This window comes from Orbicella franksi, chromosome 9, assembly GCF_964199315.1.
Source record: "Orbicella franksi chromosome 9, jaOrbFran1.1, whole genome shotgun sequence".
NCBI classification, from domain to species: Eukaryota; Metazoa; Cnidaria; class Anthozoa; order Scleractinia; family Merulinidae; genus Orbicella; species Orbicella franksi.
This window is the reverse complement of record NC_138153.1, coordinates 27,491,965-27,518,165: the sequence shown is the minus strand read 5'-3', so window position 1 is coordinate 27,518,165 and position 26,201 is coordinate 27,491,965. Positions and strand designations below refer to the sequence as shown.

Below are 26,201 nucleotides of genomic sequence, written 5' to 3'. Positions count from 1 at the left end.
GAATTCTTTTTACCTTTGCTACATTGGGAATTTGTCCACGATAAAATCACAATTTGCATGTCATCATGTATAAGGGCTATTGAAGGCCACACTATGCCAGAGAAATTTGAAAACGGAGCTCTATCACTACGGTCAGGCCTACCGTCCACACTAATCCGTCGCGAAAACAGGGCTTTTCGAGAGCTATGGTGTCACGATAATCATGTGTGATTTCCCTGACAGAATTTTCCTCCAACACAAGTCCAAAGTGACCGGTGATTATTTCATTCGAAATTTCATGCAATGCGAAAAGCAAAGACTTGATGGCATGTTAGTGTATGCCAAAGACTATGATTCCTCGGCTGATGATCGAATTCTGAACTCTTTTGAAACCCACCCACAAATTAAAGTCCTGGGCTTAACCACAGTAAACGCAGCATTGAAAATGCCGGAATAACGCCAATACAAGAATTACCTGTTTCTGTTTTCTGGGTTCTTTCTTCCCATTTTCCCGTTCCACTTTTCACTTTCCGTTTCCCGTTTGTGATATTTGTTGCCATTTTTGATGTTACGTCGCGTTTGAGGGCACCTAGCAAAATCAAAATGTTACAGTCGTAAACTGCATCGTGGTTTTCAAAATCCAAATTGAAATGAGAAAAAATTTCCTGACAAGACGGGAAAAAAGAAAAAAAAAAATGGTTATCATTCCCATACCGGGAGTCGAACCCGGGCCGCCTGGGTGAAAACCAGGAATCCTAACCGCTAGACCATATGGGACTTGACCAGTCGAAAGTGAGAAAAAAATCATGTCATTTAATTTTTACAGTATCTGTTAAAAATCTTGCTCAATGATCAGTTCTGGGAAGGTGGGAATTTTTATCGATTTTACCCAGAGCTAAACATTTTTGGATCTTAGTACAAAACACACTTTATACCAGTCTACAAACAGATCCCTTCGAACCCTCGTCTCATAGCGTGACCGACCCTTTACGTGACATAATAATGATAGAATGTGACGGATTTTCAGATCCCGCCGTTTGTTTTGACTTCACTGTATTACACTCAATTTTTTCTGCATGCTCTTACGTAATACTCCATTACGTAACCGGCAGCATTTAATGTGTTCAATGGAACTCGGTTAATGTGAAAACAATAAAATGTCGATGTCCATATGATCTACGGGTGTCCGCAGTAAAGACCATAGATACCATGAGAATACACTTAACGGACATATGTTTTATAGATGTACAGACTAAACCTTACAGCTATTGAAATCAACGCCTCGTCCAATGTAAGGACTGTTCAGCGAGTAAAAACTTAATAGATAAGTTATCTTTTTACTCACGCGACACCCTTCACGTGCTGCCAGTTTAGTTCATGAAAAGTCACGCAACGTAAGAGCGTACTCATATATACACGTCAGTTACAAAACGAAGAACACCGTCGAGTTACAACTTTGCAAAAGTCAAGTTTTTCAACAAAGGGTCTTATATCTGATGAAACTAAAACCTCAAATGGATAGGTAATTTTTTTCATTTTGGAATACGACAAAGCGGCAATCGCTAGAAGACCGTAGAAGGGTCAAACGCCAGAAAAAACATTTTGTCAAACATGTCTTGTTTATCTGTATTACACCACTGAAACTTATTAACCTGTAGATAACTTCCTTTCTGAATGTAGGATCAGCACATAATTTCGGTGAAATATATGCCGGTGCGCAAGAACTAGAGGTAGTATGCGAGGCTCACCAGTGATGGCCATCAGAGCACGTCACGCGGATCACGGAAAGGTGTCCATTGTCTGTATCAACCGGCGTCCGTTTTATAAGGAGGTCGACGTAAGTCGTTAGAGAATATTTATTAACTTTTCGTCGGTAGAAACAACATTGTCCTAATAACAGATGTCCGGATAAAACCGGTGTCTGTACAATGGGTTCCATAGCAATTTGAATTCTGAATGTTTTGAATTTTTTTCGAATTGGCCAGGATCATGGAACTGAATTTCGATGGCCAAAGGTTGTAAGTCTGGTAGTTTTTTCCTCTTGAGAGAATACTTTGTGCTAAGGTTGTGCTGTTTTTGTTTTATAATCATAACTATCAATTTCAGGTAATTTCGTCTTACTGGGAAAGAATTCTCTCGAGTACCTTACGGGTTACGAGTTACCCAACTCTCAGCTGGAGTTAATCGAGGGTTCAAAGTTTTTTTTTAATCAATTGCTAGTGGGAACGAGGAGAAAAAAGAAAAAGAAAAAAATCCGCTCAGAGTATTAAATTTAAGCTATGCAGTAGTTAACTATAATTTATGGAACTGAAATTCATAAAATTCATTGAATGTAACCAGCCTCCCGGTTTAGCTAGAAATAGCTCACCACACACTGAATAAATAAAACATTCTTTGCTGAATTACTTGTTTCTTACCTGTTTGAAAGAAAATACTTGAACCGGTATTAGCAAAGCAGACTTGCTTATTATCAGTTATCTCTGACAAATTTTGCTTGCAAGCATTTCAACACCAAACGTTTTAGTCATAAGACGGTGATCTCTCTTCAATGCATTAGTTGTGGCCTCGACAAAAAAAAAAACTTTTTATCGTAAATTTTAGCCTCTTTAAGGTTTGGCGTTCTTGAAATACTATTTTTGCTTAGAAAAAGCCGTTTGCCGGTTAAAGACACGTCAAAATGAGTCACAATCGTTCGGGTTCTAGTTTTTTAGCAGACCAAAGAAAGCAAAGAAGACCATCTCGCTCAAAGCCTCGTCTTCCAATTTTTCAAAGGATTGCTTTCAGCGTTGGGCATGTTTTGAATGACACCGTCCTCGGAGCATGGATTTCCTATATGCTGATTTTCCAGACGAAAGTTCTTGGCCTCTCAAACAGGACAGCCGGTTTTCTCTGGGTCGTCGCGAACACTGTGGATTCTGTCCTATGCATTGTCGTTGGTTACGTCTGCGATAATTACAACTTCCCACTGCTTGCAAGGTGCTACGGCAAACGCAAGAGTTTTCACTTGCTCGGGACTGTTCTCGTTGCGGGATTTTTCCCGCTTCTCATGATGCCTTGCTTCGCCTGCGGGAAAGACTCTCCCGAGTGGATAATGGGGATTTATTACGGCACTATCATGATTGTGCACAATATTGGCTGGGCGTTATCACAGGTCACCCATTTGGCGCTAATACCCGAGATCGCAAAGCGACCCAATGAAATGGTGGAACTTCACGCGCTACGGTGGGTCAGAATTTTATTTGTTTTAACCTTTGGTCGATTTTACCGCGCAATCGGCTCTTTCTTAGAATAGCAAAGAATCGCCGCTAGTGAGCGCTAAAATACCGTCTTAGAAAAAAACCCCGTCCATCCCCTACCTCGCTCCAAAAAAATTTGATTAAATTTTCCAAAATAACCGCTCAACCACCTCAAATTCTGCCAGGCCGGGAGATCGTTCGGTAGACTTCGACGACAATAAAATCTAAAATAAAGTTGAAATAAGAATTGCTCTTTGGCTTCTCGACATTTTACGGAACAAGAGAAATTGGTGTTCGCTTTTTACAACTTATGAATTCTGCGCTGATCAATTGCGAGGACTTTAAAAATTGCTCAAAAACAAGTACAGAGCATTGAACTTCAGTGGGTAGTCTTCTTACGTAACTTACCGGGACATTTCCGCCATTGTGACCGATGTATTGAGTTACTGTTTTGGAGTCAAGTTGAGATTTAGTGGCGCGCACTTAAAAATCTTGATGGAAGCAAGTTTGAACAATGTGAACGTTGTCAAACCTCACGTGCGCTGGCACGTGAATGATTCGTGTCTTTAGGGGTACAATCAACCGACTACCGGCCGACCCCAAATGTGAAAATATTTAAAATATTCCCAAAATAGGTGATCTCAGCTGCGATACGCAAAAGAAATCGATACATTTTTCGTAGCGTGAAATGTAGTCTCTATCTGCAAGCTCCAAAAACACTGGAATTTTTCTGTCGGTTGAAAACCCCCGGCCAAAAAGGCAGGTCAAAAAGGCTTACAACTTGATTTTACGATGAAGTTGAACTTTGGGTTTTTGGGACTCGCCACAGGATACAGAAAAGAGATTTATGGGAAATTGTTTTTTTAAGCCTGGTGGTTTTTTTAATGGAATGTCAAGGTCGTCCACCCGGTATATCTTATCTGAAAAGAATATAAATATTGATGATACGAAATTAAAGGAAAGAAAATAGTGCGTCACCAAATCGTGTTAGCATCGCATAGTGTTATCCAAGCGGACAAATGTTTCATAAGCAGAACTTAATAAACCAGCCGAAAATTATGACAGAAAAAGTGAAAAATTTGATATAAGGGGCAGACTGGAATAGTCGAATTTCGGCTGGAGAAGGACTTCACACAAAGTTATGGCCTCGGTTATAATCCTGAGCCCTTTAGAAACGGAAAAAACTGATCAAATTGCAAGTTTTTTTTCATGTGTTTTGACGGAAATTCGAATTGCGAGCTATATTAAGAAGAATGTCCTCCAGGCTGGTCGGTTCACATCCTGCTGTATCATCGATATCTATGACTTAATTGGCTGTTTGTGGTTTTTGGCACATGTTCAATAGTGTACAGTTAATCTTTCTCACTATGTAGCAAGTAAAACTGGGTTCTGTGTGAAGAGGGGTTAAAACAACTTAAACCTGTTTGAAAACGGATGCACTTTTAAATTGCGGTCAAACAGAGAAATCATATGTCTGCAGGCAAACATGTATATCATGTAATAAAACTGATCTGTTTACGTGTGTAAGCTATATTCCTTTGACAGTTCAACTGCTCGAGCCGCGAGCTACCTGTAGAAGGAAACTAACCAATCAAAACGCATAATGAGAATAATGGACTGGTAGCTTCTCGTGACGGCAAGTAACGGTGTGTTTGACGAGAAAACATAAACACTATCGATTCCTCTGTGTTCTATACACTCTTAGAGATTCAGTCCTTGACGACGAACTATCATAATTATAAATCTCGCTCGAAAAATTTAGCTTGAAAACTCATTTTGCGATAACTAAACCGAAACCGTTGAAAAACGTACAAAATTTAGGATCGAAACTAACCAATCAACAAATGGCAAAGTCTTTTGAGAGGTTCACAACTCCTCGCACTTTGTTGGGTTTTCAATTTTTTAAAGATCTATTGTTCGTATTCTTCAATGTCATTGGTTTATTTGAGAAAGAGATCGTTATCCTTTGTTCTCAAGTAACGTTCTGATTGGTTATTTCTTTTTCCAAGTGGCCCGGTTCGAATTCAAGAACTTTCGCACTGTAATACAGGGTTTCTAAACTGCAAAATCACGGACTAAATAAAATTTTTGAGAGTAATGTAAATACCTACTTCAATGAGAAAGAAGTTTACTTGGTTCTCTTTCAGATCCGGTTTTACATTTCTCAGTGGCATCTTCGTGTATGCCATCACATGGATTGTCCTCAGAACCGACAGCAGCAGCGAGAACCTAACCTATAGTCAGTGGAAAGACTTCATGGTAGGTTCCTTTAAAATCAGGCTTTTTTCACCTTCCCTCACAATTGAGAGACGTTTATTTTTTCCCAAAATCGACCGTCCGCATATTAAGCAGTGGTTGAGTAATTTTTTTCAGTCACGATGAACTTCCCAACTAAACAGGCTTGAAGTATGCTTGAATCTGTACGGAGAATCTATGTTTGAATATGTTGGTAAAGAACTAAACCGTCATGTTAGTCCTAGGTGGATCGGGGACGAAGTTTTGCCAAAAATGTCTCTTGTTTCCCCTAAATGATACTCCAAGTTGGTCAGGTTGTGTCCTACATTCGGGCTCAACTTACTCCTTCGCTGAGGTTCAAAGGTTTCTGAATTTTGTTTTCTTTTGATGTGGAGAGAATCCGCTGAGTGATGTTAGTGCTGGCGCAAAATATATGTAAAGTGACTTTTTCGCCTGCACTTCATCAAGCCAGCGCATTTCTATAGAGAACGCCCGAACCTCTGCGGAGGAGCGACTGACAGTGTTTTTTTATTCCCTCACGCTATTATTTTTGGTTTCGTTTTCAGGAAATGGCCGTGATCGTAGTAGGCACAGGTTGTGTTTTCTCCTTAATTTTTCACGTGGGAACCCATGAACCTCTACGGACTGTGGAGGAAAAGAACAAAGGTAGGAGACAACAGGAAATCAACAATATAACTACCAAATAACATCACTGCATGAAAAGGTATTCGACCAAATGATAAGCTGCCAGATCACTTGGTGAGCTCTTTGTGGCAGAACCGACATCGAAATCTAATTTGTTCTTGGTAGAATTCAGTGCATGCCAGTAGAATTATATCAGTTTTAGCATGAGGCGTAGTGGAGGTTCTTCGCTGTGCAGGGCCGGGCTCTCACTCATTTTGTTTCCCAGCAATTTTTTTTGACTCCAAAGCCGTTACTAACGGTTGTTTCAGAGTGCTGGAGTAGAATGCATCTTGAATAAGACATCTACAATAGATACGTTAATAATAGATATACTTGAAATATCCTATGCGCTTTGTTAGGGAGCTTAACCAAACCACGACGGCAACGGCAACGAAAACGCCACCAAACAAACGAGTTAATGAGCAGAACAATGGCTGTGCAAGTGCGTTATAAATCTTTGTACATTTCTTTACCGTCCTCTGCACAACAACTGAACAACGTGAAATGTCTTAGTTGTGCGTTGTTTGGAGAATGCGGACTAAGGCGGCTAATCATTTTTCCGTCAGTGTTCCTTTTTGGAATTGAACGTTGGCGTTACATGTTTAGCTTGAGCAAGTTCTGAGACCGGCAGGCGAAATAAGCAGATCTAATATCTGGTTAAAGACGTCTGTTTTTTTTCTTCGTTTACTAAAGCACGAATGTTCAGTGTACGATCCATAATTAAAGTATTTCATGCATTTCAAGATAGCGCCTAAAGTTGCCTTCACTTTAAATATCTTCCCGGGGTAAGCCATTTTTCCCTTTTATTCCAGGTCCTTCAGGCAGTTTCATTGGTCGAGAAAGACAGTCGAGCAAAACAGCTACCCTCCCTCTCCCTGACAAAACAGTCGGAGTGTTCTGCTTGTACGATGAAAATGAACTCTCTGCAGCATCTGCGAAAACTGAGGATACAGAAGTCATACAAGTAGAACAGGCAGACATCGCCGTTGAAAATGGAACTGGTAAAGATAGGTCTGTTGATCTACCCGAAAAGAAAGCTGTTGAATTACGCGTGACTGAGCTAGAGAAAGGCCAGAACAGTAACGAATTTAGCTTTTCAAATCCAGCTTTTCAAACTGATGGGACGCTAGACATTGTTTGTGAACAGGCTGTCGGCAACTTGGGCGAGGATTCGGAGACTCGACCGCCACGTGCAGGTCACACGGAACAAACCAAGAAAGATAATGAATTCAGTTTCTCAAATCCTGCGTTTCTAATCGATGACAAGCAAATCACTGAAGGTGATGTTCCTCGAGAAAGAAGCCAAACGGGTGGAGATTCCCAGAGTGATGAGTTGATGGAAGAACGGCAGAGTAACCGATCGGAATCCAGTGGTTCCAGCGAAGGATATGCCTCATCACCAGAAACAGATTCTGTTGATTCCATTGACTGCGCCAACACAGACAATAAAGCACAGACAGAGAAATCAGAGTACAAAAAACAAGAAATCTGCGCAGCGGATCAAACAAGACCAGGCTCGGTTACAAAGGGGACTGATACGAGTTTCTGTGGAGTTAGTGTCATTATAGAGGAAGTAAATGAACAAGAAACGAAGAACAGTAAGACCATAAAAACGTGGACGGACTGGTTTAAAACTCCGATGTTCTATAAGGTATTCAGGAGATCGCACAATATATTTCTTCTTTTAAGAATTTAATTGGTTTAAAAAATTCGCGCCTTATGCTCAACCAATCAAAAGTAAAACAAAAAAACAACTGAGACTTGGTAACAGGCGTTTTGATTTCCCGCGCTTGCGCCTGTTACGTTGCTTAGTTCGAATTCTGATTCGTTGAACATTGAGTTATTTTCGTTTGTTTGATTAACCGTTGTGATTTTAGGGGGCACTCAACTGTAAACCGCTCTGCGCAGATCCAACACTAGTAATCTGTTCTCATTCACAGATCTCCTTCGCCTTTATGTGTGCTCGTCTTGTTCAAGTCCTTAATTCATCTTATGTACCGCTGTATTTGACCGACACGCTCGGATTTGAGAAGGTAAGCCGCAAATGGTTCGTCGAGCAGCTTCAGCCAAGCCACTGCACTTTGTACATGTCTAATGAAATCGATGCATCTCTTGCAGGAATCTATCGCTTATTTCCCTCTAGTGATTTTGATCAGCGGCGTTTTTTCCAGCTTATGGGCAAAGAAACTTGACAGGATGCTCGGTGATAAGGTGAGAGGAAATACAAGGAGAGCATTGAGTAGTTCAAGAACCGAACACAATTATGACGTCTAGCTTGCCACCATCTTACAAGTGCTACAAAAGTCACGTAACACGATTAGTATTTAACGCCAGAAATCACTCTGTATTGAGCTTTAGACGTCAAAAATACACGGAAAATTAATTAAACAATTGTCTTAAAACAGCTATACCGCCTCGTATTTGTTTTTTCTCGCTGAGTATTTTGTAACGTTAACCTACAGAAACAATTTGAACATTGAACATCACGCTTTAAATTTCCAGGCATACTGGACGCCTTTTGTCTGTTTACAGGTTTTTTGTCGTTCTTCTCAGCGCTTCGCTACTAAATGGCTTTATTGTTTTGTCATTACAGTGGACGTACTCTTTAGCCGCAGTTTTAGCGGCTGGTTCCTCGGCCTGGTTCTACTTGCAAACCGAATCTGGAAAAAACGCTGTCTATTGCGCCGCAATTCTTGTGGGATGCGGAGGCTCTGTGATGTACGTGACGTCACTGGCTTTAGCTGGGAAGCTGATTGGTGAAAATAAAGAGTCTGGCGCGTTCGTGTTTGCGTCCATGGCAGTGCTGGCCAAGGTGGCATGCGGAATCGCAATTTTTATTACTCAAGAATTCTTTCCTTCTAGCGGGTAAGTCATTGACAAGCACAGTTGGGGTCAACACATCTTTACTTTAGCTCGAGGTATGTTAAGCCATCAAAGAGTTTTGCACAGAGATCAGTCCTTGTTGAAGCTTATTGATTTAGGTCAAAATTAAGCAGATCCTATTCGTATTTGTTTTTTTTTTTCGTACAACTGACTTAATTTGCACCGTCCTTTAATACGTATTGACATTCCAAGTGATAGAATTCCGCTGTTTTTCATAAAATCAGTAATTTAGTTCACGTGCAATCTTTATCGTGAGCTGATCAGGACTAAACATGTCATACCACAAATGGTCGCTCCTAACTAGACAGGCGTCCATCTTAATTAGAGAAAGAGCTCCAACTTCTAAAGGGGTCACTAAAATGAGCGAGTACTCAACCAAGGAAAGTGTACAGCTTGGAAAGGTTACTATGCACTCTGAAAGAGCGTTCTTGCTTCAAAGGTGTTGGAGGAGACCTCAACAAATTTCAAGTACACACTTTAGATGGAAATGTTCGTCAAGAAACACTTCGTGTTAATCCTTGTCTGTCCCTTTTCCACAGAGACTGTGGTGAATACGTCCGTTACGTGTTCTCCGTGGGGCCAGGCGCTGGCTCATTACTGGGTTTCTTGGCTGTGATTGCCTTCCTTCCAGCGACTGTCAGGTGCAGGAAAGTAGGTAAGTCGACTGAGCTAAGAAGGCAGTTAAACAGGTGTCCTCACTCCATTTTATTTGACTCAGTTTAGGAGACATTTGCACACCTTGTCAACAATAGCCATGTCACAGGGAATCACATGATGTGTTAAAAATCCAACGTCATAAGGTTTGCAGTGGTTACGACGACAGGGCTGTGTATTAACCTCTCGAGGACACGCCCTATAACTCTTTCCTAGGCTGCTAGTTCTACTTCCGCGGGTACAGATTGCAACGCGCAGTACTGCGTTTTGTCCGAGCTTTGGCCATTTCCATACAGAATGTGCAAGAGGCATTGAAAACTACGCGAGTTAAATTCCAGTTAAAACTAATTTCGTGGAGGCGCGGTGGCCTCATGGTCAGTGCGCTCGTCTCCGGGTGGAGCGGTCCGGGTTCGAACCCTGGCCTGGAACATTGTGTTATGTTTCTGGGCAAGACACTTTACTCTCACAGTGCCTCTCTCCACCCAGGTGTACAAATGAGTGCCGGAGAATTTAATACTGGGGGTAACCCTGCGATGGACTAGCATCCCATCCAGGGGAGGAGAAGAAATACTCCTAGTCGCACTATGCTACGGAAACCGGGATAAGCTCCGGCCTGATGAGCCACTTGACTCGTATGCATACTTTACCTTTTACCTTCACTTTCCTTTACTTTAGTTCACACAGTAGATTGTTCAGTCCAGACAGAAGCCATGGCTGTAGATGGTCTGTACGCTTACGACAACCCAGCAGCAATAGATGAAGAGTACAAGGGGCATGAAATCGTTCTAAACTTCAACTCCAAAGCTCGTGTTGTCAGTTAAGAAATAATTTAAAGAAAAAGTCTGCAACGAAAGCTTGGTAGGCAAGGCGTTCAAAGAGATGTTAAAGCTCCTTATAGACTGAAATAATTCTATTGGCTCAAAGAGCATTTAAACTAAATTTAGGTTCTGGTCAGGGGGACAGAACGGTATTGAGAGGATGGAGTGGTATACGTCAGGGGGGGGGGGGAGAAGAGAAAAAAATCGCCGAATCGCAGCCAGTTCGAAATCAGGCGTAGCCGAAAGCGTTAAATTTGACGAGTGAATGATCGGGACACATCGACGTATCGGTATAGGGGATTTGCGCCCCGTTTACACTATGTCGGATAATTTGAAAACGCAGCTTTATTTCTACAGTCAGGCCTACCGTCCACACTTATCCGTCACGAAAACGGAGCTTTCCGTAAACTCTCTTCAAACCGGAGGAATTTGAAAACGCCGGCTTTGCGTTTTTGTGTGATGGACGAAAAACATTTCGAAAACGGTGCTCTTCGAAAACAATGAAGTCACGGTAATCATGTGATTTCCTTGTTCAAGTTTTCCTCAAACACAAATCCAAAATGACCGGTGATTGTTGCGTTTTCAAATGTCTCCGGCGTAATGTGGACGGAAAACATTTGATGCGTTTTCAGAGTGAAAACACCGTGTTCAAATTTCTCCGGTGTATTGTGGACGCGACCTTGAACTATAAGAACGACCAAAACCATTTTCATAGTGGATGACCCAGATCGATTCCCCATAGCTAATGTTTACCAGGTTTCAGTACGTTTTCACAATTTCCCTTCAACTATTCTTTCCTGGAACTTCAAAACCAGACTTTTCCTTCCGAATATTTTCTCCCGCGTTACTACGTTCATCGAAAGTAATTGGACTTTCGATTTCATTTTTTTTACTTCATCATTAATGTTGCATCATCCTTGTACATTAAACCAAGTTTTAAATTGAGTTTTATTTGAAAAAACGCTTCGCTATATACAAGCATCTTCTCTTGACTGTAAATAAAGTGTAAAATATACAAAAGGCAGCTTTAATTAAATTTGATATATGGCCTTTTGATGGCTTCGAAAACAGCGCCGATTTATTGTTTAAGATGGCTTGTTCCTTTAAGGATACACTAAAAAGTATTTCTAATTTTCAAGAACTGCAGTGCTGTGCGCTACAATGTTAAAGAAAAATTTATGATTTTAAAAATACGGATAAAGTAATAAAACTTATAAAAAAAACCTGTTCTTGTCTTACATAAATAGTTCTTTAACTTTCAAGGCAAAGTCTAGGAGACAAGGTCTTTTTGTGAACATTTTTTCCTATTTCTACTGTGAACCAGGATTCTTATAAGGAACACAACAAATCTGTATCTAGGGTCCCTTATACAATGGTTAAGGAAGTAACAATAACCCCCTCTCGTCGCGTCAACTATTTCAGTAATTACTACGATTTATGTTATTAGAGCAGTTTTGAACTAAGTGTCGTAAAGTTAAAACCCAAGTTATAACTCTAACCAATCACAAAGGACAAAGACAAACAGTGAACCAATCAAAACTCGAAGTAATTACAAGTAGCTGGCGCAAAGCGCGGGAAAACGCGTGCGAACGAGTCACGATTGGTTTGTGTTGGTTTTACTTCTGATTGGATGAAAAAGTGGCGCGAGATTTTTTAGCCAATCGTGTAGGCATAGTTCATAGAGGGGAATGGTTATGAAACTCGACAAAGTTCTTTGTTGTAGTTTTGTGTTCTCTTTTTCGGCCTTGACCGTGCACAAAATACAATAGTTGTTTACTAGTGACAGAGGAACTAACCAAAAGAAATGTTTTGACTACGTAATTCTTGCATAGTTTATGAGCGAAAAACAAACGATTGCGCACGGTCGTGGAGCTTCCAACATAAATCTTGGCATCTCTGTTTGCTGCTTTGATGTTTGCCGGGCTTCATAACCATTCCGTTGTATTAACTATCAACTTCTAAAAAATTAGATCTGATGACGAAGAATGCAATTAAAGGTGTATATTTCTTTTCACAGTTCGTTTCAAAATAGCAGGTGGTCTGTGAGCGGTTTGGCGTCACTCACTTTTAATAACCAAACCATTTTGCAGGCGTGTCGCTGTTTTTACATTCCTTTGATTCGCTGGTTTCTTTCCAGTGACACCGCTGACCACTTTCGTCGACCTCACAATGCTCAAACCGCCTCCAACAAATCCATTTCCACGATCGTGGATATTCTCCCGCTCTCTTCTCGCATCCGGGTAACCTCTGGTGGCACTCAGGGTCCGAGTTTGGACACCCATGAGGCTTCAATCGGCATTGCCGACATCCCGCCTCGTAGTACCCTCGAAGGTTTGCTTTTTGACGCGAGGTCACTTTGTCCCATGGCTCGCGCAGGTCAGAATTTCGTAAACAACTTTCCACCTTCGATAATGTCGCCGTACATGAAGTATTCTGTCCCCATCTTGATCCCGAATGGTCCTGAGACATTATCATCCATGTAACTGCGAGGTGTGTAGAGTTTGGTGGTGAGTTCTGTGCTTAAAACGCCAAACGCTTTTTCTTGTTGGCCATGCGATATTCCTTTAAACACTTCTTTGATGGTGATTGCAAAAACATCATGATGTCCGTCTTTTTTAGGCCCCGACTCAACAACTGCTCGTATCACTAAAGTAAAAGAGAAGGCTATTACAATTTGTATTTGTTTAAGTCCAAAAAAGCACCGTTACAGAGTTGATCATTGTAACTGTTATAAAGGCTTCCCCTTTTCTGTGGAAAGTATTCATAGCTAGTGGCACTTTTAAACCCTTAAAAGACGCCTAAAAGCAAGAGAAGGGGTGGAAAAAATAAAGGCAAAATATTAAGGTTCCAATTGGGAGTTAAGCATGGAGACTTTTTAATCACGTTTGTTCGATAGATCATAATGAGCTTCGAATGGATCTCGCGCGACTAAAGCGCGAGGCGAGTGCGAAGCGAGCGTTACGTGCAGTTAGCTGCTATGGCTGATGTGAACTTTATCTAAGGTGTCATTTTAAAAGCATTTTAATGGTAACTGAGCTGAGCCAGTGGACGAAAATCCCGGAACACATTTCGCAACGTGTCCGGAAACAGTCAACTCTCAATTACGATATCTTTGCACTTTTAGCCGATTTCAAACAAGATCTGTTTAATGCGGTTATGGCACGATGAAGTAAAGTATGCCACGATCCTTTTTTAAAGTAAAATGAAAATGAAAAATACTTGGGAAGGAGACTGCTGATTTTCGATTCATTTATACCTCAAGTATAACAACTTAAGGGTTCACTTGAAAAGTAAAATTTTGTTTCTTGTAATCTTTCAGTTTCGAACGTGTGATTCCGAAATTAAAAGAACACGACCCATTTCGAGCGAGTGAAAAAATACGCTGTGACAGTCAACGGAAACTGGCGGGATAAATCGATCAAATCTCAAATACAGTGTCCCGTGAAGTTTCTTCAGTATTACCTAAGTACGATATGCTTTTTCAAACCATGATATAAAACTCACTTTTTTAATGCCGAAACATATACACATTTTTGCCATAAACTTACCAAAGTCTGCTTCACAAAACGCTTGTTGTGGATGCTCTAACTGCATAACTCCCGCATAAACCAGAGCACAGCACCATGATAGGATGCATAAAATCACCACAGGATAAAAATGAACTGCCATGGTAAACAAATTGTACTTTCTTCGTCTTTTAAAGTTCTTTCCTGTCTTTCTTGAAGTTCTTCTGTCTTCAGTCTGTTAATATTTTCTCCATATTTATACATATCCTAGATGTGGGCAGTTGAGTGTCGCGTTGGCGTAGCCAAAAGGAATTCGACAAATCAACCTCATGACCTCAAATTTCGCATTTTCAAGTGTCGAGTTATGCTTCTTCCGGGGAATATTCCAGAGCCTACTAGACAGAAAGAAGATTGTAGTTTCTCAGTGGTCGCCCAGACATTTTCAACGTTTCTTCGTGGATTAAGCAAAGAATTCAATCAAGGAAAGAGCACTGATTGTCCCGGGAGTGAAGGATTCTAACATATTCCTAACACATCCCCTTTCACTTTGTGAGTAAAAATGTTTCCAGTTCAAACCCAGCTAATGGATAATTACTCTGTAAACAAGATTTATTTTGCCATAAACAGCAATTTTATGAAAGGTAAAAAAGTCATGAAATAGAGTCAAGACTAGGGATCCTAAAACAGGAAAGCACGTTTTTCAACAAGCTGAACTGATTCACTTCACAGCCTACTTTAATCTGCTTTTAATTATTGTTTCTCGCGGAGTCTCCACTTTTTCACATCGGGTCATCTCGCTTTTGGTCAAGAACAGATTAGCTATGATTTGTTCTCTCTTAGTCTCTATCACGTTTTGCCGCCCAGGTCGATAGTTCTACGCGGAACCCCGACCGCAGGAACACTCAGGTGAGGGGACGAGGCACGATTAATTACACAGAGAGCAGCTGTTGCTTTAGAGACAAGATCGTTTCAGCGAAAAAATAATTTAGATGGTATTAACTCATCAAAAACTAATCCCTGTCACGCCTAACTTCCTCTACATGTGAAATGACGAGAAAATCAGCACTTAATAAACCTACTTTCGTTGTTTCCGTCAATTTTCTTATTTTAACACACCTCAAATAGTTTCAGTATTAAAGATTGACCACGCGCGCCAATATAAAGTGTTTGCGCGAACGAGCGAAAACGCTAACCACAAGAATTAACTGTTATGATACGTCTAGAAATTATATGGCTAAAAAAGGGAACTGTTGTCATTAGAGACAAGTAGACAACATACTTAATATTCTCTTAATAAAATAACGCTCCCCGAAGTAAAGTCAATCGTCTGATTCATCAGAATCACTAAGCTAAAAACGGAAAAGAGTTCTCATAACAACTGTACTTGAGAGTGTTAATGTTATTAGGGGTAACACCCGTCTGCTACACTTCGTGTTGTTTCCGCAAGACATAGTGAGTTTCTTTCGTTTCTCAATCATCCACCTGGCTTTTACGGACTACAGTATGGTCAAGTTCTGTTCAGAGTATGAATTTCACCCGGCCGTATCTTGTAACAATCCAGTTCTAAAGAAAACAGAGAGAAATAGGGCTCTTGTTGTAATATTCTCGGAGGATGGCAAAAGGTTTGTAATCGTAACAAGTGATGAACAGGCAAAAATTAGTGTGCGACGTGTAGCCTACGTAGTTGGCGGTTTAGGTGACGTTTTTCAACGCAAAAACCCCACCGAAACCACCAGCTACGCAGGCCATGCGACGTGTGAAAAGCAAATGTACGACGTACGTGACTTGTGAATTTATGGAAAAAAAAAAAACTTTGTTGAAAGCAGCTAAAATACGGACGCGAATCATATCCCGCCCGCCCCTCCACCCCCTCTTTGCAGCACTCTTCTCATGTAAACGTTTCATCACTTGCTTAAGGTCTCAAAAATCTTGGAAAATGTTAAGAAATGCCTGTTCGGCCTTAGAAGGATCCTTGAAAATCTTCCAAAAATAGCGGCGGAAGAGGGTTTGTAAGTAGAGAGCAGAAGTCAGTTTAACTTGCCTAAATTAAGGTTTTTGAAGAAGACATATTTTCACGCCCTTTTGCAACCGGAGTTGCTGATAACTTTGTCCTTCGGATTGATTCCCGAGTGATCTAAAAAACATCTTCGGAACTTTCTCGGAAATCTTCGGCAAGCCTCGGATATATTCCAAAAATTGTGGAAAATGCTAAGAAATGCCTGTTCGTCCTTCGAAGGATCAGAAGGATCCTTGAAAATCTTCCAAAAATAGTGGCGGAAGAGGGTTTGTAAGTAGAGAGCAGAAGTCAGTTTAACTTGCCTAAATGTTTTTGAAGAAGTCATATTTTCACGCCCTTTTGCAATTCAACCGGAGTTGCTAATAACTTTATCCCTCGGATTGATTCCCGAGTGATCCAAAAGCATCTTCGGAACTTTCTCGGAAATCTTCGGCAAGCCTTGGATACCTTCCAAAAATTGTGGAAAATGCTAAGGAATGCCTGGTCGGCCTTAGAAGGATCCTTGAAAATCTTCAAAAATGGCTAGCCTAGACTACTGACAGTCGGTTTTAATTTTCTCTCGAAATCGAGAGAAAAGTAATCAACTGTCAAAGTAATCTAATTAACTAATTAAATTGTTTTTTCGCGGAAGACACTCGAACCGATCGCAGCAGCACCAATCGTCAAAATCCCTACCCGGCCAGAAAGCCGCTGAGTCAATTAAAGGTGGCTTTTTCAAAGCGGCTTGGCTTGCGATAGACAAATCATCGTTTTTTCCTCGGAAACGAGTACGGGGACCTAACGATTTTTTTATTTAGTTCGAATGCAGAGATCGCCTTCTATCTGTACAGTGAATATGGACCAATTTCTACTGCAGAGTAAAAAATTATCACGGAAAATGAGAGCATAGCTAGCACTCGTAAAAGATAATATGTGGCCCCAGAACACTGCGTGCTTGGAACATATTGTATCCCTGTCGACTGACTATGAGTGCCCTTATCATGAAATGCACATCAAATTGCTCCTTAACATTTATGCAATACATCCATTGTTGTATTTCTCGCTTAACGTTCTCTCTCTTTTTCTGCTCTCTTAAAGCGTAAGGTGAATGGTTCAAACATAAACGTTTCTGAAAGCAGATAGTTCTACGAATTATGGGGTTTATTAGACGTCTTCCCGCTCCTAAACGAATATGGAGATCTCTCTTTTTTATTTCAAATTTTAAGTTCTCTTGATATAAGCAGCCAACTGGTGAAGTTTGATAGAAAATCTATTGTGAGTTCTATTTCGATGGAATTACCTTAAAACTGGCTTTATACGGGGAGAATTTTCGGTGAATTTCTCCATACGAAACAAATACATGCTCTCTTCGTTTAAACCCGTTGGGTAGCTGTAGGAGATTGAAGAAGATCGAACAAGATCGAACGCTCTTTCCTCGCGCCAAGGCCCGCCGGCTGAGAAAGACAGGTAGCCCTGGGACTCAACCTGAATTTGCATTTCGCTCCTTCTTCATCGCACGAGGTGCTTGGAAACTTTAATTTGCCTAATGTTGTGTCTAAGTTACAGGAAAAGTTCCCAAACGTGTTCCATACACAAACTTGTGCTGGTGGAACAAACTGGAGGGAAATTCGCTCACTTATTCTAGTGCCAGAAACGACAAGCGACCTCAAGATTCAAGTGACGTCTTTGACCATCCTCGGTATGCTCAGCCTTACAAGCTAACGTCCTCTGTAAGCTTAATTAAAACTTTTTGTTTTATTGCTATTTTTGAATTTTACATGCTGCTTGAAAAACAAGAGAGTAAATCGCTTATCAAAGTGACTGTATTACTTATTAGGAAAAACTGCAGCACATGAATATAATGTGATTATATTGGAGTACTGAAAGACTAATGGTAGACTTCAGATACAGCTACATGCATTAAAGGTAATTTTTGTTGAAAATATGGGAATTAGGACTCTACATAGCTGCTACCACATGTAGGTCAGCTGGAATTCTGAAATCTCCGGTGAACTGATGAAGGGGACCATGCCATTTATCCTAAACATGACATATCTGAATGTAGAGATGTTGGGACTCCTTTACCAAGAGATGGGGAGGGGGGGGGTGGGGAGGAGGTGGGGGACCCCCTTACTAAAAGGAGTGGGGTGCTCATCCTACCTTTAGGGGTTAAAAATGGATTTGGTATCTCCTAGGTTCAGCCTCAAAGGCTGGGTCAACAAAAAAGAAATTTGACAAAAGATTAATGTGTTGTTTTAGAATTGGCACCTCTTAGGGGTGAAAAATTTTTAAGCCATGTCCAGTGTTCTGCGAAGCACCAGCATTTTCGCCTGCTGCTATTGTTTCAAGCACCCGATACAAAACCACAGAAAATGATTCTTCTGTTTCTGCAAGACAATTTCGAGTGTAGCTTGAATTTGCCCTTAAAAACTCAAGTTCCAAAAACTGTAAGTGAACATGGTTTTATTTCTGAAGGGAATGATAAACAATAGCTATCTCGTGTTATAGACAAATAAGAATGTAAAATGTTCTTTTAGTCACTCAAACAGAGACAATTCATGTAGCATTGTTAAAAGTGAATTGGCTGAAAGCTGTCAATGTAGACCACAACTTTTGCCGCAATTCTGTTCCAATTCTGTCTGTGTATTTCATAAATTCCATCGTGCGAGTTTGTCTCTCAGGCCCCGTCCACATGTATCCTGATATTTTTGACTCCGCAACTTTTTCTTTCGCCACACGTAGCATATTGGAATCGAATTCACCTGTCCACACGTATCCCATGGTATCTGGATTTACTCTAGAGAAACTAGGCCTACACGTTGTACCGCCGTATGGTTTATTGTTCGGGAAGAGACAATTCACGTCAGATGAATTAATTTCCGTGAACTTTTTGGGAAATTAAGGGAAAAAATTATAAACTTTCACGTCTATTCGGCTGCAGTTCGAAGAATCGATCGAGACAGTTCTTAGCTACTTCTTCAAGCTCGTATCTGAAAATGCCTAGTTTTGAAAAAGTAGAAATAATTTTCTGATAACATAAAGTTTGATGGGACATCTGACACAATTTTCCACGACCAGTCATTCAGTTTTGTTTTTGGGCAAGGGCATTACCCTCCAACACACAATCCACATTATAAATTGAAACTTGACCTTCGTAAAACTTAGTCCTTAATGCGATTTTGTGGAACAAGACAGCGTTGAATTGTTTGTCCAATTTACATCAAAACAGAATTTGCTATGATGACTGACATGATCACATAACTAATAGTTACTATTGCGGTTTGATTTCAACATGCAGCGCCACCTTCAAATACTCTACAAAGGTTATCGTCTAGTAACAGGTTTTCAAACTTAGGAGAGTTGAGCGATAGTACAACAATTTGGAATTTTCAAAAAAAAAAAAAAAAAAATGATAAAAACAATACTCGACTTTGACAAAATACACGAAGTAATGCGTGCATGCAAATGCCGAATCGATAAAATATAATTGAATCAGGTTGATGATCGCTCGACCAATGTAATAAAACTCGCCATAATTTGAAAACATGTACTAAATGATAACTCGAAAGCGGTTGAAACTTTTCCATCAAAAATGGCAGAGTAAATTAGCGTTCCTCACCGATTTTAATTTTTTCACGTCCGAATCAAGTGCCACGTCAAAGCAAATATTTCAGCGGAGAGGACAGAAATAATAAAACTTTTAGCAAACAAAACGATTTTGAACTCGATTATATCTTCCCTAGTTTCAAGACTGCCATTTCGCATGAGAGAGATTTCAATCTATCAAAATTCCCAAATGCTATTCTCAACTTTTTCTTCATCCTTTCTGCTTGAATCCTTTTGATCTCCTTGTGTTTTCCTGGCTCTCCTGTCTTCAGTTGTTTACTCCCTGAAAATAGAATAGATAAAAATTGCATAAGGAACAAACCCAAGTGTAGAAACAAACGAGTAAACGAGGAGTAAAATATTCATAGTGAATTGTTGTACACCAGCGCGCGTTGACTAGTACAAGACAAAGGTTGACAAGGAAACGCAACTTTTTATAAAGAAAGCTGAACTCTCAATAAAAAAAAAAAAACACTAAGAACCTTGCATCTCGTTAGGTTTCTGAACTAGCTTCTAACGTACGTTTTGCGGTTTCTTAAGCCATACGGTTGTTCTGAACTGAGTTCAACACGAAATGTAAACCGAGCCGGCAAGCGCACGTGGTAGAATGACTTGGAGCCGGTATTTTTGGTTGAAATATTACCTTAAAAGGTAGAATGCAAAAAATTTGATACTAACGATTGGTAGAAATATGGGTGTCAACTGACTTCTCTTCCCCAAACGTCGACGCCATCACTTCTTCAAAATAAGAATTCACTTCTCGTGTAGAAGGGAACAGTAAGCACCATACTCCGACGGCAAACATCTCAAAATGACAAACAAGCACCTCAGATTAGCAATAGTCATCATTAATATGGAAAAAAAAACATCAGACCAATCAGCTAACAGACCGTCACAAATTTATAATGACAACACCCTTTGCACGCTTTCTTCTGCCACAACTTTGCATTTCCTTTGTTTATATGGCGCCCACGTGAACCTGTATGGCTGAACAAATGGAAACAAACAAAAGCGTCATTTTTCAAACATAATTAAACTTTTCTTACAGTTCTTGGATGCCCATCTCTTCGGCTCATTTTGAAAATGAATTTGGTAGCGTTCATTTTAAACTTTCAAAGAAACAAACAGAAACAAACACTGATTAATCATTACAATTTTTTCTGTCCCATAATCCATTTATCCTCATGCCACACGAAAACCACCGTAAGGCCAAGTGGTTCAGGAAATGTTGTCAAAAAGCAGGGTTAATTGTCTAAATCATATTAACAAGGGAGAGTCTCAAAGAAAAATCCTTGCGTTTAATTTAGCTGGTTGTGTTTCTTCTTTGGCGGGAAATGCAACAAGTGACCACGTGACATTGTCAGTCCTTGCGTAACTAGTGCCAGTCCTAGACTTGGAAAGTCGCGCTTACGGTGAAATCGCACGCAGTTCAGACAAAAAGGAAAACTTCCGCTTTCCTCGTCACCGTACCTTTTACATGGAAGGGCCTCACCGGGAACCCAAGAGGGAAGCGGGGGTTTGCGAATAGCGGAACGCGCGGAGAACGTGCGATCAAAGCTTTCATAGCTAATGAGGAATTGCTCTGAGCCAGCATAAAAATATTGAAAATAATCAGGTTTTTGATGAGCCTTACATCTTTATAAAACTTATTTATTACGTCCATTGTTGGCTCTTATCTTTACAAAGATCGGTGTTTATTTTGTTCCCGTTTGTACAAGGTGATCCACTCTTTTTTAAAGTCTTCGTATATTACAATTTCCAGCTTAATTAAGTAAAGGTTATCCTCTTCTATCCCATTCTGTCCTACCCGAGCACGAGAGAATACAAAAGGAATACAAGTTAAAATTGTAACGGACGAGTTGCTTGGGGAACAGGGAAAGCATGGAGAACGTCCAGTAACCCAAGTGCATGCACGGGGTGGCGAATAGCGGAGCACACAGCGGAGAAAACGCACAGGGAATACTTGAGAAACACACGGGGACTTATACAAGGTACCATTAAAAGAGAGCAGGGTATAGTGGATAAGCGAGCCCACAAAAAGAAAAAAAAAAAAACACCTGCTGTGAATGTACGAGGAAAGACGAAACGCAGCCACGGGCAACAATAAGGGAAAACACAGAGTTTTTTTTTTTTACTGCTTTAAAGTAAGGAAATGCATGGGAGAGCGCACTTGGAAGTGCATGAGGGGACGCACAGGAAACACATGGTGTACACAACGAGCGAACGCACAGAGGATAAACGAATAAACGGGGAACGAACACGAAGGAGCGCCCCATCCCACGAGGGAAAAGCACGGAGTTGCGTACAACTTAAGGGGGCTCAGTCAAGGTATTTTGAGTTATTTTGGCCACATACAAAATTACCTTTAAATGGTAAGAAACCTGAAAACAACAGTTTAATAAGATAGAAAAACACTAAAGAGATACTGATAAACCATAAAGGAACAAGAATGGCTAAGGATGGGGAAGATAAACACGGATTACAAACGACGAATTTGAAAAATTGAAGCTAAACTTTTCAATATGCGCAAACCGGGGCGGGGGTGGTGGCTGATACCTTTGAGTTGCAGAATCAATGGGACATGCATTTGTAGAAAATGTTGCAATTTGACAATTCAAGCCTATTTGAAAACCGTTTCACTAGAAATACTGGCAATGGCACAAAGTAGAAATTACAATGAGGAACCTGTTCAGAGGTTTGCCTTTATTTCTGCCATAACAGCCACAACCTTTGTCACGTTTCACTTCTCCAAGAGGGATTGGCTAGCCACCCAATCCACCCCCCCCCCCCCCCCTAAATTCACCCCTGACCCAGGTTCTTTCAATAACACCCTCACAATGATGATGTACACTGTAAAATTAGGCGTGGGAGAGACAAGCACTTACATTCACTAAGCTCCACTGACTGCAGTATCTGTCTGTGATTTGACAAACAAGCTTTTTTTTCAGCTTCCTTACTTTCTTTTTAAATCAGTCTACCAACTCATCACTACTCATCACTCATTATGTCATTTAATGACGTAAAAACTTGAAACATGAGTCCTGAGAAGAAAAAAATTATGCACCTTTACTAGCAGCAGTTGTGAGGTTTCAAGGCCTAATAGATAATGTGCTGAATTCTGAATCACGACGTTACATTCCAGTACTGGCCACGAGGACTAGTCAGTGATGTGTTCCTGGGTAAAACATCTTTACTCTCACGGAGCCTCTCTCCACCCATGAGCATGAAGGGAACTGGAAGATTGCTAGGACAACCAGATTGCATATATGTTGTTTTGTATCCATACAAGCAATACTCACAAATTTTGATATTTTTAATGCTCGGAACGAAGATCTTTCCAACCACAAATACTCCATCACATCATATGTCAAGTCATCCTTGATGTCATGTACACTGTACAGATGTTTGGGTAATTTTTGCTACCCTTATTTATAACCTGACCAAAAATTCAATGCCCTATTTATGGCCATTGCGGCTGGCACAGTTGCGCTACACACAATTTATGAAGGCATTTGTTAATGGTCTTATTGATAGTGATGAAAAAGTAGCTTCTTCTAAGAAGCATACCCAGTTCAAGACTAGAGTGCTAAAACCATACACTATTTATGACTAAAATGGCCAATATCGATAACCTATTTATGACCAAAATGGCTGAAAAACCCTACCTTTTGGGGCCACACATACCTATATAGCTCATATAAGGGAGTACCCCACCCCCCGCCCCCCCACCTCCTGGGCTTATCACACTCAGTAGCACATTTCAAAATACAACAGACCAACATTGACACTTCAGGTTTCATGCCAAAAGGTTTCAAACAATCTTCTTTGGAAATTAGTCACGAATTAGACTTGAGATTGCAATTGCATTTTTTTAAACATATAGAATTTTTAGGATCGTGAATAAACGTGTTGTTTGCTAACATGACACTTCACTTGCATACTCTATTGTTAACACCTAATCAACCTCACCAATCAGAGTTCAAATAAATTTATATAACGAGATATCTATGTTATGAAATGCAGTGCTCTATGATCATGCCTAATTCTTCATGAAGGTGTACATCAAATCACCCGTTTGCCACAAAATGTTTCTTTTCAATTTAACAAATAATGATGAAAGCATCTTAAGTAATAGAAACTTCTTTTAGTAGCAAATGTAAAAAAATAAGCACAAAAAGAATCTCATAGACTTACCATTACAGCTGTCCTTTGAGTATGATTGCAGGGGATCACTACAGCTGGGAACTGCAGAAAACATAAAAACAGTTGAGAAAATAAATTCCTGGACAGTACATTACTGTTCTACATTTATCACATTTTAATATTTGACACCTGAATCAGGATAACAACAATGGTCAGGGGCACCCAACGACCGTTTTCTCTCAAATGCTTTTAAACGCTGTTTTAGGTTATCTGGAGTAGTTTTAAAGCTCTGTAGGTTAATTTTAGGTTGCACTAAAAAATTTTGTCTCTTCGGTTATTCTAGGGGAACTTGAATATTCTCGAATTTATTAGGGCTTTTTCGTCCATTCCCCGAAAACCTTAGGTCTTATCGCCTTTCCGAAAATGATAGCTGACCTTTTTTCGGTACCTAAAACAACATTTTTTACAATTCGAAAACAACAGACATAAATTTCTCATATCACGAAAGTTCGAGGTGACAATTCTCTTCAGAAAATCAGAGGGGATTAAAGGCCTTCCGAACAAATAATTTACTGAAACGATCCGTTGGGTGCCCCTGAATGGTCAATGTAAAATGTAGACTGAGGACTGCAGACTGCAGACTGGGGGTAAAATGAAGACTGACAGAGGGTAAGATACAGACTGCGAACCAGGGGTATGGTGCAGACTGAAGGTAAAATGCAGACTGCAGACTGAAGGTTACATGCAGACTGAGTGTAAAATGTAGACTGCAGACCGGGGATAAAATGAAGACTGAGGGTAAAATGTGGACTGTGGACTGGATTTAAAATGCATGCCATACCACTGGAGTTGTCCTTTGAGTATCACGGCAGGGGATCACTAAGTAATCACTACAGCTTGGAACTGCAGAAAACATAAAAAAACAGTCAAGAAAATAAATTCTTGAACAGTAAATTACTGTTCTACATTTATTATGTTTTAATATGCAACACCTGAATCAGGATAACAACAAGTCAGAGTGTAAAACACAGACTGCGAACTGCAGACTGAGGACCAGGGGTAAAATGCAAACTGAGGGTTCAATGTAGACTGAAGGTAAAATGTAGACTGCATACAGGGGGCAAAATGCAGACAGGGTAAAATGCAAACTGCAGAATGGGGGTAAATAGCAGACTGAGGGTAAAATGTAGACTGACAGTAAATTGTAGACTGAAGGTAAAATGTAGACTGTGTACAGGGGGCAAAATGCAGACTGTGGGTAAAATGCAGATTGCAGAATGGGGGTAAATAGCAGATTGAGGCTGACCAGGAGTAAAATGCAGATAGCAGACTGGAGGTAAATAGCAGACTGAGGGTAAAATGCAGACTGAGGGTAAAATGCAGACTGCAGACTCTTGAACTTTTTAACTGTTACCATTTCCATCATTGAAAGCTAAATGTAAACAGGCTAAATAGATTCAGCAAACTGCATTTCCATTCGGACTAACCTAAGTGATGGGCAGGCTAGCTGGAGTGATATTCAGGCAAACCGGAGGGCAGACTTCCACTGCAATTAGCCTGAATAACCGTGCTAACAGTTAGCAATCGATAATAGAAATAATACAATTTATTTTATGGTTAGTTCTGTGAGTGAGCAAGATGAACCGAATCGTGCATTGTGATTGGCTACCCGAGCAGGCAAGATGGGGCTATCTTGCCTGCTCGGGATAACCCACTGTGTCCCGCAAGAATATAGTGTTCTTTTTCCTTATAATAAAACCTTTATTGACCAAGCTTATTTGGTCAAGATGGCTGGATACTGAGTGCCTCGTTCTTTTTTGCGTGTTTATGGACTGAGACTTTGTCTTGGTCCATAGACATGCATAAAAAGAACTTGGCCAATATCCAGTCATCTTAACCTCATGCTTGGTCAATAACCCATAGATGTATTTAAAAAGTCTGTAGTCCGCAATCTGCGTTTTACACTGACCAGGCCAAGAATATTCCCCAGCAACGCACATTGTCATAGGCGATGACTGCAGAAAGATGACTGTGTGACAATGGGTAGGCTACAATAATGATCAATTACATGTTATCAAATAAGACCAAAAAATGTTTTTTTTCTCAGTGTGCATATTGTACCCAGTCTGCAGTCTGCAGTCTGGATAATTTTTGTACTGAATGCTTTTAAACTAAAACTGTACACCTTCAGATACATTCTAGATCTTGATGCTTTCATGAAATGAGCCCAACACAGGGCCGACACCTGGAGGGGGGGAACTCCCAGAAAAGTTGGGTGGGGGCGTGTGGCCCACTCCCCAAAACCCTTACCCTATTTATGACCAAAATCTGCGATTTTTGCTACCCTATCTATGACCTGGCCAAAAATTTGATACCCAATTTATGACCTTTGTAGCTGGCACAGTTGCCCTATACATAAGTTATGAAGGGCTTTTGTTGACGGTCTTATTGTAATCTTCTA

General features: G+C 40.4%; 2 protein-coding genes, 1 non-coding gene and 1 pseudogene across 8 annotated transcripts in view; 1 reads left to right on the top strand and 3 right to left on the bottom strand.

The window, feature by feature from the left end:
- Positions 1–684: 684 nt before the first annotated feature.
- Positions 685–756, bottom strand: Trnae-uuc (transfer RNA glutamic acid (anticodon UUC)). Its single transcript has one exon. It is a non-coding gene; the product is annotated as a tRNA-Glu (tRNA).
- A 1,846-nt stretch (positions 757–2,602) lies between these two features.
- LOC145498295 (major facilitator superfamily domain-containing protein 12-like) lies at positions 2,603–10,665 on the top strand. Its single transcript, XM_081478197.1, has 9 exons — positions 2,603–3,201; positions 5,363–5,474; positions 6,017–6,116; positions 6,947–7,785; positions 8,075–8,167; positions 8,253–8,345; positions 8,728–8,999; positions 9,557–9,672; positions 10,347–10,665. Exons 1-9 carry the CDS (start codon positions 2,657–2,659, stop codon positions 10,490–10,492), a joined length of 2,316 nt encoding a protein of 771 aa, XP_081334323.1. The 5' UTR covers positions 2,603–2,656; the 3' UTR covers positions 10,493–10,665.
- Positions 10,666–10,673: 8 nt separating this feature from the next.
- Positions 10,674–14,604, bottom strand: LOC145498297 (metalloproteinase inhibitor 2-like; annotated as a pseudogene). The gene is made up of 2 exons (XR_014050846.1): positions 14,038–14,604; positions 10,674–13,135 (listed from the first exon to the last, which is right to left on the bottom strand). The product of XR_014050846.1 is annotated as a metalloproteinase inhibitor 2-like (transcript).
- A 14-nt stretch (positions 14,605–14,618) lies between these two features.
- The window catches only part of LOC145498298 (uncharacterized), a 12,105-nt gene continuing 522 nt past the window's right edge, over positions 14,619–26,201 (bottom strand). Inside the window, exons 1-6 of one of the 5 annotated variants that reach the window (XM_081478202.1) lie at positions 24,582–26,195; positions 23,792–23,842; positions 20,644–20,706; positions 20,276–20,402; positions 19,802–19,880; positions 14,619–15,558 (exon numbers count right to left, since the gene is read on the bottom strand). In XM_081478202.1, coding sequence (XP_081334328.1) covers positions 15,528–15,558; positions 19,802–19,880; positions 20,276–20,402; positions 20,644–20,706; positions 23,792–23,842; positions 24,582–24,656 — 426 coding nt within the window. In that variant the 5' untranslated portion in view covers positions 24,657–26,195 and the 3' untranslated portion in view covers positions 14,619–15,527. Of the gene's footprint in view, positions 15,559–15,919; positions 19,881–20,275; positions 20,403–20,643; positions 22,842–23,791; positions 23,843–24,581; positions 26,196–26,201 lie in introns of those variants that run through there. The other 4 variants (XM_081478203.1, XM_081478204.1, XM_081478205.1 and 1 more) reach the window with 4 other exon arrangements.